General features: G+C 31.8%; 3 protein-coding genes across 5 annotated transcripts; 1 reads left to right on the top strand and 2 right to left on the bottom strand.

Moving 5' to 3' along the window:
- Nucleotides 1–16: 16 nt before the first annotated feature.
- On the bottom strand, nucleotides 17–2,438 carry LOC105363035 (uncharacterized). The gene is made up of 6 exons (XM_011500605.1): nucleotides 2,259–2,438; nucleotides 1,919–2,185; nucleotides 584–629; nucleotides 468–552; nucleotides 315–396; nucleotides 17–244 (listed from the first exon to the last, which is right to left on the bottom strand). The coding sequence occupies exons 1-6, from the start codon at nucleotides 2,406–2,408 to the stop codon at nucleotides 17–19; spliced, it is 858 nt and encodes a 285-aa protein (XP_011498907.1). The 5' UTR covers nucleotides 2,409–2,438.
- A 1,877-nt stretch (nucleotides 2,439–4,315) lies between these two features.
- Saysd1 (SAYSVFN motif domain containing 1) lies at nucleotides 4,316–5,949 on the top strand. Of its 3 annotated transcripts, none has more exons than XM_011500421.1 (3): nucleotides 4,316–4,553; nucleotides 4,789–5,149; nucleotides 5,829–5,949. In XM_011500421.1, the coding sequence occupies exons 1-2, from the start codon at nucleotides 4,434–4,436 to the stop codon at nucleotides 5,116–5,118; spliced, it is 450 nt and encodes a 149-aa protein (XP_011498723.1). In that variant the 5' UTR covers nucleotides 4,316–4,433; the 3' UTR covers nucleotides 5,119–5,149; nucleotides 5,829–5,949. The 3 variants fall into 3 exon arrangements, with proteins under 3 accessions (XP_011498723.1, XP_011498722.1, XP_011498721.1); XM_011500420.1 differs by having other exon boundaries at nucleotides 4,771–5,149; XM_011500419.1 differs by having other exon boundaries at nucleotides 4,768–5,149.
- LOC105362890 (uncharacterized) lies at nucleotides 5,216–9,885 on the bottom strand. Its single transcript, XM_011500422.1, has 7 exons — nucleotides 9,198–9,885; nucleotides 7,111–7,250; nucleotides 6,463–6,684; nucleotides 6,097–6,263; nucleotides 5,769–5,949; nucleotides 5,622–5,703; nucleotides 5,216–5,550 (listed from the first exon to the last, which is right to left on the bottom strand). The coding sequence occupies exons 1-7, from the start codon at nucleotides 9,473–9,475 to the stop codon at nucleotides 5,319–5,321; spliced, it is 1,302 nt and encodes a 433-aa protein (XP_011498724.1). The 5' UTR covers nucleotides 9,476–9,885; the 3' UTR covers nucleotides 5,216–5,318.
- Between the last annotated feature and the right edge of the window lie 4,368 nt (nucleotides 9,886–14,253).

Genomic DNA, 14,253 nt, shown 5'->3' with positions numbered 1-14,253 from the left:
CATCCTAATATGTCTTCTAGAGCACATTATCTTTCTGTACTTTGTTGTTATGATTTTCTACTGGAGTCTCATAATTGATTGCATTTGGATATATTTTTGACAAAATTAAATTCCTTTCGAGATTATCTTCCGGCATTTCATAAATTTTTACTTTCAATAAAACAAAATCAACGCACATTATTATACGTAACAATATAATCAGGAAACTTGCTATCCAACTCAAAGACATTAGCCATGCAGTAAACTAGAATCGTTTAGTTTTGTTTAGATACATTAGTATATATTTGTAAATAAAATTCACGGATAAATCTTACTTGAATCATTAAATATAATTGGCATGGATCGACATTTGAATTGTTATATTTCCTTGCAAACTGTTTAAATACGTTGCAATATCTATAAATACGTAATTATATCAATAACTTGTTATTAATTATCAACAACGATGGTTTTAGAAAATAACTAACTGCTTGTAATCATATATATATGGAATGTTAGTTTTCGTAAGTCGATGGATTATCTGATAAAGATTGTTATTAAATTTGAAATATCCTGAAGTAAACTTTTTTGTCGCTGTCCATACTATCGCCATCATAATGAAGTTGAAAATCAGTGCAGGAAAAATAATTCTACAATAAATTATGTATTTAAATATTTTTAAGTTATTTATATTATTTTCTATAATATTTAATGTTAAATTGTCTCTTTATAAAGAGAAGCTTAAACTTTGTAAGCCTTTAAAAATATTGGAACAATAAATTGCTGTAAAGTGATATAATTAGTTGAAATCGTCGTCAGCTTTGAATTTTTGGTAAATTTAAAGATTGAAAATTCGTTGAGAAAATTGTTGTTATTGTCATGTAAGATATATCATGTGTAACGGATAAATATATTTTAATGTCTCTTATTGGCCAAGTTTCGTAAAATTTTCTTTAAAAATAATTTTATAAATTTATATAACGAATACTGCAGATTTATAATAAGAAGAAAAAATAAATAAAGAAATATTTATACTTCAATTTTTTTTATTAATCAATGTTTTATTCTAAAATAATTGAAAGTAATTATAGATATTTAGAATTATGTATAAAAATAAAGGATGCTATTTGTATTTTGAATGCTATAAGCTTAAGGACAGAAAGAATACCATAAAACTGTAATCTATTATGATTATGATTATGATTATTATTATTATTATTATTATTATTATTATTATTATTATTATTATTAATTTTTTGTTTTTCTTTCTTAAGGAAATTATGTTTTAACTCTTCAAAACATCCGGTGATTATGAACAAAAATTTCAACTTTGTGCTCAAAAGGATTTGCAAAACAAATGATAAAAATTTACCAATGTATTATATTATAAAAACTTTATCTAAAAAAAGTTTATTTTAAATTATTATTATTCAGAAATCAATATTTAGAAAACATAATATACTAAAAAAAATTAGCTCCGCTTGTAGTAATTAAATATTCTTTTACTTCAAGAATGTTGTCAATTTACATATAACAATTGAATTGCGACAACTGCACTGTCAATTTAATTAATTATTAAATGTATTTATCGACAATTTTAATGCCATTGAAGAATAAAATAATTTGAATTTGAGGAAAAAAATAAAAGATATGAGCCTGTGACATAATTCAAAATGAAAACTTCTAATTTTAGAATAATAAATTTAGTTTTATTACAAAACTTTAAAGATTAAAAATTGTAAATTATAAATTAATATATCACATAGTGGGAAATAATCAAACCAATTTTTTCCTCATAATCAAAACTAATCTAATGGATTTTTCGACTGTTGGTCCTTAAAAATAAATATAGATAAATAATAGAATTTTTTTTATAGAATTACAAACAATTTCTGAAATTTTAAATATATTTCATTAAAATAATGAAAACAAAATATACTTGCAGACTTCTATTTTTGTCATCCTTTGTAGAAATTGCGAACATGGTGATCATAATCAATGCACTAATGTATGATATTAAGCACACGAAATGAAAGTATTTGCAATATTGGAAATTTTGACTTTGCACAGTTATGTAATGAGCCAAATGAACATTTTCATTGAACGCTGGACGTAGGGCAAGTGACACGTTATGTAGATTTTTTAATAATTTTGGTTCTATTTTGACATCCGCCCAAATGAAGCATTGACCACCGCATACATTGTACTAAAAATTAATTAGAAGTATTGTAATCATCAAAAGCAATGTAAAAGTAAAAATTTTCAGCCAAGCTTCCTACCCAGTATATATGAAATAGTATGGCACAAAAGTAGCCTGATATTGTACTTATGGTGTATGCTATGATAGACACACCTTTCCATAAGTATGAAATTTTAAATGGATCACACTCAATTAATTCTTCGTATTGCTCTATTAATTTCATGTTCATTCTTTTGAAATTATCAGCGAATAATTCTAAAAATGCTCAAACTCCTACAATATGCTTATTGAGCAAACCGAGGATCGAAGCTTTTCGAAAGGAAGCGAAAATTATAATTTCCCATGTGAATATTGCTTAAGATTCTCTATGAGATTCTAAGGATAGTCTAAGTAGTCTTAAACGGAGTACACAAAGACCTTTAGTCAACTTTCAAATTTTAAAGCTTTTATCTCTTGTATCTTGAATTATCTTGAATCTCTTTAGCTTGAATGCTGAAAATGATTTGGACTGACTTCGGACTATAAAAGAGTAGCGCTCCTTGTGTCGCTTTGAGCAAGCTTATTTTTCTTTCTCGCATTTATATCTTTTCGTTTCATTCTTTACTACTTAACGAGCTTACCTACTTTACGTACGTACTCCCCTACAATCAAAGTATATCAATAAATGTAGCTTGACGACTTATGTATGAAAAAATATACTAATCATTCCAATTTTACAATATATACATTTTTTTTATTTTACAAAATATTACAAAATATGCCTGTAATTTTTAAATAATAAAAATCATGTTAAAATGAATACTTAAAACAAATTCTCTCCTCCTCCCCCCTCTCTCTCTCTCTCTCTCTCTCTCTCTCTCTCTCTCTCTTTATTACGTATTCTGTCGTTCTTTAGATAAGAAAAGAAAAGCATGTAATAATACATGTAGATTTTAAATACTTTAACAGCAACGCATATAATTTCTAAACATTCGAGGTAAAATTTCTTAAAGGAATTAGTTTTACAGTATCGGTATATATGTCGGTATATTTATATTGTAATGCAATAACTCATAATTCATTATGTCCTGCGGCTCAACTATAGAAATCGAATTTATTAATTATGATGTGGACTGAGCATAAAATAATCATACAGCAAACCGTATTCTTATAATTATAATTACAATTATAGCTTCTTCGTTCTCCGATTCTGTCTCATTTTATTTTTCAATGTTCGTAAAAACTATCCTCGTTTATCCATAAAAGAGAATGAAGATTTCCAATGTCCTCTCCAGAATTATCGAATATTATTAACAAAAATATTCTTTGCGGTGCTTTACTTTATCCGATGTCTTTTGAAAACAATTTACATTAAAGAAATTAAAAAAGAACTTGACAAAAGAAATTAATTAATATTTGAATGTCGAGAAAGGTTGGCTTGAAACAAAACAAACAAACAAACAAACAAACAAACAAACAAACAAAACAAAACAAAGCTTTATTATTAACGCTTTTCTTTTGCAGAGGCTCGTCTAAATTTTGTCGAGACAGGGACGGTGAGTGAAAGACGGTATCGAGCGAACTCGATGGACCTCAACTAGATTTTTGTTAAATTTATAGTAAAATCGCTGCTCATCCTCGGAGACTCAAGAAGATAGGACGCAATCCTTATCGTAATGATGAATGGTTTGGGAGTCGGTAGCATCGATCGATCGGATCACCCGTTGCTCCAATACATCGACAGAGATATCAAATATACATTTTTTATTAAAGTATGGCATTATTAAAGCAATGGAGATAAAAAAAAAAAAAAAGGCAATAATGATGGAATAACGAGTAGTAAGGTGTGAGGTGGCAGCATTTGCGTTGCGTTGAAATGAGATATTGTTCGGGCTTAGCAAGAAAAGCTTGTAAAATATCGTAAACTTATAGGTTTAGTGACGTACAGTTTGTTATACTGTTTTGATAATTGAATTGCTTGTGATTTCCGATCGTGTATCTCGATGTGATCGAACTTTTTAAAATTTGCTGAAGAATACGCGATTGTGTAAGCCCGCTTGTTCGTCGCACTTGTCAGAAGCGCCATCTTACGTAATATTTTGAAAATACAGAATATCTGTGATTATTGTATATATTGTGACTGCATTGTGACTTCACCTGGTATTGTGATTGCTGTGAGCCTCGGTGGCTTTAACAGGTGTTATTATTGAGCTGCGATGTGTTGATTGAAAGAGGAGGATTATTGGAGCCTAATCGATAAAGTCTAATGGCCTAGATGGAGGCTAAAATTTCCGAATATCGAAGGAGAAAACGAAGAGAGGCGATGATGGAAGCTGTGAAAAATTCGCTTAAAGAAGTATTGTCGTGGCAGAGTAATGCAACTACCGCTAACGTGGTAAGGTTATTTTTTCATTGTTTTCAAAGCTTATTTTTTGTGTGTGTGTGTGTGTGTGTGTGCGTGTGCGTGTGCGTGTGCGTGTGTGTGTTTATTTTTTTTATTTTTATGGGACTATGTGAGAGCGTTTGCATGTATATTAATATTATAATTATAACAACAACAACAAAAATAAGAATTAGGTGTAAATTAGGTGTAATTTTTATGAAATAAGAAGGGTATGGAGAGGTTGCAGGACGAGGACGACCTGGAAAGCATTTTGTCGGAGGATAGCATAGACGAAACAGCTTGCCCGAGTACATTTTACGCTCGAACGATCGGCCTTCTATATTTCTTATTATGGTTGACGTTGTACATCATTGCTATCCAAATTGAATTTGGCAGTGTATATTTTGTAATCTCGACGTTGGCCTTCATCTGCTTGAATACGCGATCTGGCCGAAAGAATACAGAAGAAGTTAGCGCATACTCGGTTTTCAATCCAAACTGTCATTCCATTGCCGGCACCTTGACAGCTGAGCAATTTGAACAAGAAATCAGATATGGACCATTAAGCGTAAAGTAACGAGTGTAGGAGGAAATATAAAATGACAAAAGTGAGATAATGTTATATACAAATATAGCATATATTTATAAATATAAATATACATATAGTACACTACAGATTGAAAAGAACATTTAAATTACAGATCGTTAAGATTAATCGTTAATAATGAATATAAACAATGCTGTTCGTACGTTTTTAATATCTGTTTTATAAAATACTTAATTGTCGGTAAATATCATTTTACAATAAGCTTGATCGAGAAGAATTTTGTTTGCTGCTTTATAACAATTGCAGATTTCATTTAAATTCATTTTCACCACGTGGGCAGGCTCGTGTAGCAATATCTTAAGCTTTGTGAAATCGGTTTTAGATCTTAAAGATAAATCGGAGCAGAGTAGGGCTCGATCTAAATCGATTAATTTATCATTCGCCATTCGTACGTCTAAGGACCTGGCACAAGCAAACATTTGTCAAGTATTATTTATATAAAATAAGGGATCGAGATAATGATTATGACTCACTTCATAATATTAATTTTTTCTAAATCTGAATTGAAATTTGTTATGCTGTCGGTGAGCATTGTAACCGTCTCGTTGAGATTCTCTAAATAATGAATTAATATTTTATTATATAACTAATGCCGAACACATGAGAGCGTAAGGTTATACCTTTTGACTCGGCAAGCTCCTTCAAATCGATTATAGTCAGTGCTTTATTCATTATTTCAGTAAAATACTTTGGATCCCATTGAAAAAATATTTCTTCGGATAATCTCCACATAGCCAGTCCGACAATTTGTGCTAAAATCTTTTGATTTTGTTCGATATTTTGAGAAGTAGAATTTGGGTTCTGTAAAAACAAAAACAAAAACAAAAGGAAAGAAAGAAAAAGCGAAAGTTGCACTTTAAAACGTAGACGCATTTTGTCGATAAGAAAAACAAAAAAAAAAAAACAAAAAAAAAACAACAACAACAAAATTAATCACTAGATACTTACTAAAAAGGATAAAACGGCGTGAGGGATATCGAGATTAAGTCTTGGCAGTGAATTTGGCGAATGAACTCCTTTGAATAAATTTTTATGATAATATTTTATTTCATTCATCGCGTCCAAAATAGTGGCTTGGACCATACCAGAGCCGGATACAACAATTTCGTCACTCCCTATCAAATTCAATATTTTACGTTATCACTTGTGCGAATTCGCGAGCTTCTTGGCGCACAATAAACAACTCCTCAATCATTTTAAAATCATTATTATAGAATAGATAATCGATTATATTATTATTTGTGAAATCTATTAGCTCCGGCACAAAACATGTTGTTAGGTAAATCATTTTGTAAAAATCAAAATCAAAGAAACCTCTAGCTGCATTCCCGTGTACTGCAATGTAAGCGACAATCTTGGGTTTGATGTGATTGAGAAATTTTTCATTACAAAAGTCCGTCGAGCCAAGGAAAACACAAAAAATCAGACTCCTCTTCGGCTCCCATCCTTTATTTCTGTAAATATTATCTAAAGTCTTGGCCACCGTAATAGCGACATCAAAGCCTTCGCCGCTTGCGGATAAAACAACGTATCTATCTAAATATTTAAAAGTTATCTATTCGAGCCTTGGATGTTTATAAGGTAAAGAATAAAATTAGATTTTCAGCGAGATTAGTCAAACGTAAATATTGAATTATTATCGATTAAGTGCACTGTGTTGTGTTAGTTACTCCCGGCATTATATAATTTTATCAATTATCTGTATAATGTAATGTTTATGCAACACTGAAACGATTGTCATTTTAAACAATATGTAAATAATTTATGCTATTTATAAAGAGTAATATGTACGTGTGATATGTATATATATGTATGTATGTATGTATGTATGTATGTATGTATGTATGTATGTATGTATGATACTGTACGTGTAACCGTTTATAGCGTGTAAACTGTAAATCACAGTTCATTGGTATTAAAGCAATGTTTGTAAAAAAATGTTTATAAGTTTATTAAGTTCACCCTGTTCTTGAATCCCACAAATTGTTGCTACGGTACTGGTTTTCGTTTCATTTACATTTAATCGAAAAATACTTAAATCCGCAAAGATGTCCTTTACTCCATTAACACCTTGTTGCCTTAAATTTTGCACACTGGAATCCCTACAAAGTAAAAGAGATTTTCATTTATATTCCCAATTAAAATCAGCCCTAAAGCAAAATCTATCATAATATATTATCGATTTTCCTAATTAGAAATTTGAATGATTTATCTTGAGTATTATCGGCATTATCCGATAGTTCGTATATGTATTAATGCTAAGATGCTTATAAAATATTAAGTGTTTAGCTACTAATTTTAGAATTATTCAAACTCAAGTAGAATTAACGTAATAAAACCTTATTGGAAATTATTTAATAATCAAAAGGCCTTTATTATCGCAGTATAATATGTTCGTGTAATAGCAATGTATTGCTTGGATTTTTGTGACCTGTATTCCGGTAGCTAATGTTGGCTAATGTTCAAAACGATATTGATACTTAAGAGTTTTCTGAAGAAAAAGAAGAAAAACAAGATGAAAAAAAAAGAATGAAAAGCTCGTTAAATCAAAGACAAATACAAGATAAAGTACTTCATCAAGATCTTAAATATTAAATAATTTCCCCGGTATCGTCCTATGTAATTAAATCAACTACAATTTAGTATTTTGTGAAACTGCGGATAGTATTTATAGCATAAATTTTCTTCTTAAATTTATTTTTCGTTCTCGATTTCCCAGTCTGATATTATGAGTGAGCTTTCTCTCTTTTCATTTTGGGAACACAAATAATTTCAGACTTCAAATGGTTTCAACTGGTTACTGACGCCATAATAATTAAACTTAAGCTGCTAGTAAAAATAGTACAAAAACACATTTTTTGTGAATAATATTAAAACATCAAGGCCATAAACAATAACAACGACAAAAATTTAAATAAAATTTTTCACTCAATATAAATGAATGTAAATTACATGTTAAAAGTTATTTAAATCATTAAACATTATTCATTTATCTTTTAAATTACTTGTTCGAAATCATTTTTTTTTTTTTTTTTTTTTTTTTTTTTTTTTTTTTTTTTAATAATTTCCATTGTGTACGTTACACGTTATAATATTATTATATTGAAAATAATTAAAAATCTCTGGATTTAATTACGAATGATTTGATTTTTTATGAAAATATATTTTCAATAAGGAGTTGCTTATTTATAATATTTAAATAATTCACAATTTAAGACCCTTTATAGATACTTACGTACATTCGTACACGCGCGCACACACATAATGTAGTCTAATAAAATATTGAGAATTTAAATGTCATTGTTTTTAATATAACGAATAATGTAATTTAATTATTTTTTTAAGCCAATTTAATTACTGCAAATATTCCATCGATCGTTGTTAATGCCGTGACAAATATTTTCATAAACATCGATCCAAATGATAAATCAAGCTTATAAGCAACGACAATGAAAATTATCGGTATATTATTGTTTTAAGATTCGGTAAGCGACATACGCGCAATTAATTCGGCTCGTTAAATAAAAGCAACGATCGCTCGTCTTAACGCGTCACCCCACTTCAACCAATACTTTCATCCCCACGATCTCTCGAGCGAATTATTATTATTATTATTATTGTTATTATTAATGTTATTATTATTATTATTATTATTATTATTATTATTATTATTATTATTATTATTATTATTATTATTATTATAATCGAGTGCTATTTTATCGCTATTTTATCGCTCGATCGGCTTTTGAGAGCTTGGGATAACTCTGCGAGTACCCGAAACTAAACAGACTCGCAGAAAATGAAATTTAAATTTAAAGGCCGTCAATTTTGCAATAGCGAGACACGCTATTATTTAGCAAGTACTTAAGGTCGAATTACACTTGTCGACGTTCTCGCTTACGGCTTAGCTGCTTGGGCTTCTTAACATTTTACTTGGCGATCGTCGCCAGTGCTAAAAGCCCTAAAAGCCCTAAAAGCGCCCACGAGCGGGAAAAATTCAGGAAAACACACAGTCGGCCAATCCTCCCAAGCGCACCTACATAACGTACATCTCAAAATCCTCGTGGAAGCTGCTCGCGTTGAGTATATCGAGGAGGGCGATTTGGAGATCCTTGGTGGCTTGGAGCCCGTTGCCCTGGAGCTCCTGAAGCATGCGCCTCTCGTGCATGACGATCGTCCTGTCCGAAGCGAATCGCCCGAGGAGAAAGCCGCCGAGGAGGCAGAGGAAGCCCACGGAGAAGAGGAAGGAGAAGCACATGCGCTTGGTGACGAACTCGCTGGACTCGCCGAAGCCTCGGCCCATTTGGAAGCTCAGCATCCGCTGCATATCCGCTGCGCGCGCTCAGCCACAGCCACACGGATTTATTTTCTTCGCTCGCTCGTGACTCCCGCGGGGATATTAATATGACCCGTTGTGTACGCGCGAACCTTTTATCGTACGTTTTTGCCGTACGCTGGGAGCACGCGCCGCGCGTCTGGGAATCCGGCGCCCCTGCATATGCTCAACATTCCATAGACTTCCAATTGGGATGGGCCGCCCATTGCTCGTCGCCCACTCTCAATGTTTGCCCATCGTAACACGGCTTCAGCTTAACGGTCAAAGATTCGTGCCACGGAGATGGAACGCTTACGGCCGTTGCATACCCTGAACACTAATAGCGCGACTCTATACCATAAGCAAACACAATAAGCGGCAATTCAGGCCTCGTCTACGCACTCTTCTGCCATTTAAAATCAAGAGCCTCCCACCCCCTTCCCACCGCTACCGCCACCGCCACCGCCACCGCCACCGCCATCGCCATCACCACCACCACTACGCAACCCGTCGAGCGAGTCAAAGATGAAAACGAAGCTAAAATGTTACATGTATGGTAGAATTATGTCGGATTTCAATAGAAATTTTATTCCGCGATAAAACCGCCCTATACAATTTTTCTCTGATAAGGTCTTTTCTCTCTCTCTCTCTCTCTCTCTCTCTCTCTACTTTTTTCTTCTATTTCAAATTAATAATACGTTGCGATGGTTCATCGTTTGTGCAAATATTTGTTATAAAAGCTCGTTTGATATTTGGCCCAATGGGTTAAAGCTTCTCTTCGATCGTCTGAATCTTTCGATGAGAATAATATTAATGTTGACTTGTGAATTTTCTGACTTTTCTCAATACGAGCAACATACTTTTTAATTACAAGAAATATCGACTCTAACTTTAGAACGAAATTTATCATCGAGCATTTTTAAATAATGATTTATATTATATAATTATCTAAATTCAACACGCTATTATAATTTTCAAGTGCTTATCCATCGAATGGTTTTAAATAGTCGTACCGATGCTTTTGATTAATTTGATTTTACAAATTTATAGAAAGTTTTTTGGCAATGCGCGCACAACGATTTTAGTGTAATTATATTATTAGTCTGGCTCCTATTTAATTAAAATAATTTATAGACAAATTTAGCGTGAAATTCCACTTTCGTCTTTCAAATGATTAATTTTAACAAATAGTCAACGATTATTTTTTTCTTATGATAAGCGATATACTCTATATAATATTATATATGTGGTTGTATTGTGGGGGAAGGGGGGCAATATATATATATATGAATGAGGGAATAATAAAAGAAAATTACAACGTTGTGAACTAACTCGCAACAAGACGTAAATAATAATTTGACAAGAGCACACGAATAAACAATTTATAATCACAGCAGCCTATCCCGTCGTTTCGTTATTAATGAAAAAATTATCTAACGTGCCAATCGATCTCGATTACCACGAATTGAGTTCTTTGAGCAAACATGGCATATTGTCATTGTGTTGTTGGATTCTGTCACTCGCGTCTGGAAGAAACGTGGATCGCGTTAACACACGCTTAACGTTGCAATCGCGCTTCTTATAATACACGAGACGGCGTCCTTTGTTAAGATCTATTTATATATTTGTCGGAATAAAAATAAATGCACCGATTCGACGAGATAACCACCCTCGTTCGTACATTAAGTTCTGTCCCTTTTAACACAACTAATATGACATTGACGCGCTTTATCTACAAATTTTGAATACGCCAGCCTTAATAATCGTCCGGCATCGATGATCATTTGCTTTTCGATCCGCGCACTCGTTACACTCTAACCCAGTAAAAATGGAAAATAATAATAATGCGACCAGCGAGGCAGCTCGTCGTGTCACTGTCGTTTTAAATAAATCAAAAACATCGAAGATCAACAGTTTGATAACGAAGCTTTCTCAATCGTTGATTTTACACTTTGTAGCTCAAAAATATCTTATTCATTCGTTGAATTGAACATTCGATAATTCGAGAATTATACATCTCGCAAATAAGATATTCTCGATGACAATATGAACATAGTCAATGATTTTCATCATCAATTACATTATTTTTCCAAACAGTTATTTTTAACTAAAAAGTACAAAGCACTATAAGCGAGACTAAGAAACGGAATAACAACGCGAAATTCAGATTAATCTAGCTTAAGCGAAGCGTCACTTTTCTATTTCACACCGAGACATTATTCTGAAATATTATAAAGTATTTTGCGTTTGTAAATCAACGATTGTGAAGTCACAGCCGCAGATATATTACTTTATATATGTCACTGAAACATTAGGCGCGGATATCACAAACAAAATAAGCTAAAAATTCTCTTCGTTAATATATCTCTTTTGGAGAAGGAGATGAAAAAAATTAAATATATAAATAAATAAATAAATAAATCAAATTCAGACGTCAGATTGGGTGGAAAAGTCAGTGAAATGCGCACGTTGTGTCTCGCAAAAAAGTTGTGTAAACGCGGGGCTGCGTGGGATAAGACTGATATTTTTATAAAACAGTTCTTGGTGGCGGATATCCAAACTCCAAAGTTTGCCGTATATACACATTTTCTCTCACTCACTCACTCACACACTCACACACACACACACACACACACACACACTCTCTATCTATCTCTCTCTCTCTCTCTCTCAGTCCCTCTCAGTCCCTCTCAGTCTCTCTCAGACTTCCTCGACATTTGAACGCTTATTTTACACAATCGCTTGCGCATCCGCCGACAGCTCCAGACTTCGTCTCCTCCGACCGTTACGATTTCTTCAAACTTTTCGCGTTTACTGCTCTCGTGAAAGCTTCGACTCGACATTCGCCGCCAAGTCGTTTCAATGATCAACGCCTTTTCTTTGCCCCCAATTACCTCCAATTCCTCCCCACGCTCTAGCCGCATATTCGACATATCTCGTTTATCTGCTGATTCGCATTGATCATCAAATCATAAATGTGTTTGTAAGCTATCGCCAGTGAAAGTCATTAGGGGCATTCGTCTCACACATCGCCAACAATATATTTCCATCACTTTTATTTTTAAGACGGTTCGAATTTTCTTCTTTAATTCTTTTAATTGTCATTTACTCTTAGATCTTTTATAGATTAAAAACAAAAAAAAAAAAACAAAAAAAAAAGACTGTCGCTCCAATCGATAATATATATTTTTTTTATTTATTTATTTTATTTTTTTTTTTCGTTAATACCACGAAGAGAAAGAATGAGAGAAACAAATCAAAATTCACGGGAAATGAGCGATAATAAGAAAATCTCGAATGACGCTAGCAACAAAAATTCTGACGGCGGAAATATTAATTATAAGAACTTTTCGCTTTTGGCAGCATAACAAAACGGAGTAACATAACAAAAAAAAAAAAGCTGATATCGACGCTTGTCTACGCCATAAATCCAGACATCGAAAAGTCATCTCTACGAGCCTACACTTTATGAAATTCTAAAATTAATCGACAAATTACCACATATCAAAGCAATAAAATCCATTAATCAGGCGTGTTTATAAATTATAAATATTTATATTTATAATTGTAAATAAATTGGCAGTTGTATAAATTGAATTTATTATATTGGATAAACATTGGAACGTAGCATTATAGAATGCCAATAATGTAATATTCGAGTACTTTAAATCTATCATGAAATATCATTTTAAAAAGCTCTCTCATAAAACTTCAATATTCTATTTTAATATTCAATGATGAGATGCAACTCACTCACACATTATCTTAAGTATCATAAAATTTAACAGATTAGATTTGACTATTTTAATACCTAATGAATTGTTAATGAAAAGAGAGTTATTAAAAGAGAGAGAGAGAGAGAGAGAGAGAGAGAGAGAGAGAGAGAGAAATTCATAAACACTCATAGTTAATAACATAATATTCAATAACATTTTTTGCAAATTGTCACTCAATAAAAATCCCCACATAATTGCTTTAATAACCGATCATAATTCTCGCTCTTACTTCGTATATGCGAACTATTAAAATGTCTATTTATAGTTTGTGTAATCATTCATATTTTGTGCTCTACAGTTATCGAGTATTTAATTTTTTTTTTTTTTTTTAATTTTTTAAATTTTTTAAATAATTTACATAATAATGCGATATATTAGAATTCATAGATTTTATAATAATACACGTTTTAATGATGTTATAATAATTATGACTAGACATAATTAATAACATAATTAACATAATTATTCATTATAAGTCGTTAAATAAATTGAAACTTATTTCTCAATAATTAACGTTTATCGCGATCAATTTAATTTTCGATTTTATCTTCATTCTATCGAATATTAATTTCGAGTCGATGTTTTTTTACCTCCTTTCGTCTTGTCGAACAAACAATAGAGAGAGAGAGAGAGAGAGAGAGTTGCGCTTTCATTAAAGTATTTTGGTATTATTTCTTCTCCCCTAATTTTTATTTATTATCTTATAATTATATAATTAATACATTAATAATGAATTACCAAGTGACAATGTATTAATTAATTAATGAATGTGCTCGTTGCGAATTTCCCAGGGCGTGATTATGATAAGATGCCCGTTATATTTGAATTTACAATCGGCACGGTAACTCGATTTTTCTAATTTCTCATTCACCTCTCCATTCTTCTCTATTAGCTTCTCTCTTTACAATACTTCTACCAGGATACAGTGTTTTATCATCCAATTCGAACATGTTTGTCCCTTATTAAAGAACATTGAGCTAGACGTAACGATATGTTTTTCGGTATCGAATTAAC

Source organism: Ceratosolen solmsi, unplaced genomic scaffold (assembly GCF_000503995.2).
Source record: "Ceratosolen solmsi marchali unplaced genomic scaffold, CerSol_1.0 scaffold56, whole genome shotgun sequence".
Lineage (NCBI taxonomy): Eukaryota > Metazoa > Arthropoda > Insecta > Hymenoptera > Agaonidae > Ceratosolen > Ceratosolen solmsi.
Note: the sequence above shows the minus strand (reverse complement) of the source record. Positions and strands in the feature narration are given on the sequence as shown.

Coding starts and splice junctions, on each gene's coding strand:
- Saysd1 (XM_011500419.1), top strand. CDS start 4,434: ATGGAGGCTAAAATTTCCGAATATCGAAGGAGAAAACGAAGAGAGGCG. Junction 4,554..4,767: donor ATGCAACTACCGCTAACGTG/GTAAGGTTATTT, acceptor TTATGAAATAAG/AAGGGTATGGAGAGGTTGCA.
- LOC105363035 (XM_011500605.1), bottom strand. CDS start 2,408: ATGAACATGAAATTAATAGAGCAATACGAAGAATTAATTGAGTGTGAT. Junction 553..583: donor ACTTCATTATGATGGCGATA/GTATGGACAGCG, acceptor AGTTTACTTCAG/GATATTTCAAATTTAATAAC. Junction 245..314: donor AATTATATTTAATGATTCAA/GTAAGATTTATC, acceptor AAACGATTCTAG/TTTACTGCATGGCTAATGTC.
- LOC105362890 (XM_011500422.1), bottom strand. CDS start 9,475: ATGCAGCGGATGCTGAGCTTCCAAATGGGCCGAGGCTTCGGCGAGTCC. Junction 6,264..6,462: donor ACACGGGAATGCAGCTAGAG/GTTTCTTTGATT, acceptor TGAATTTGATAG/GGAGTGACGAAATTGTTGTA. Junction 5,950..6,096: donor ACGCCGTTTTATCCTTTTTA/GTAAGTATCTAG, acceptor TTGTTTTTACAG/AACCCAAATTCTACTTCTCA.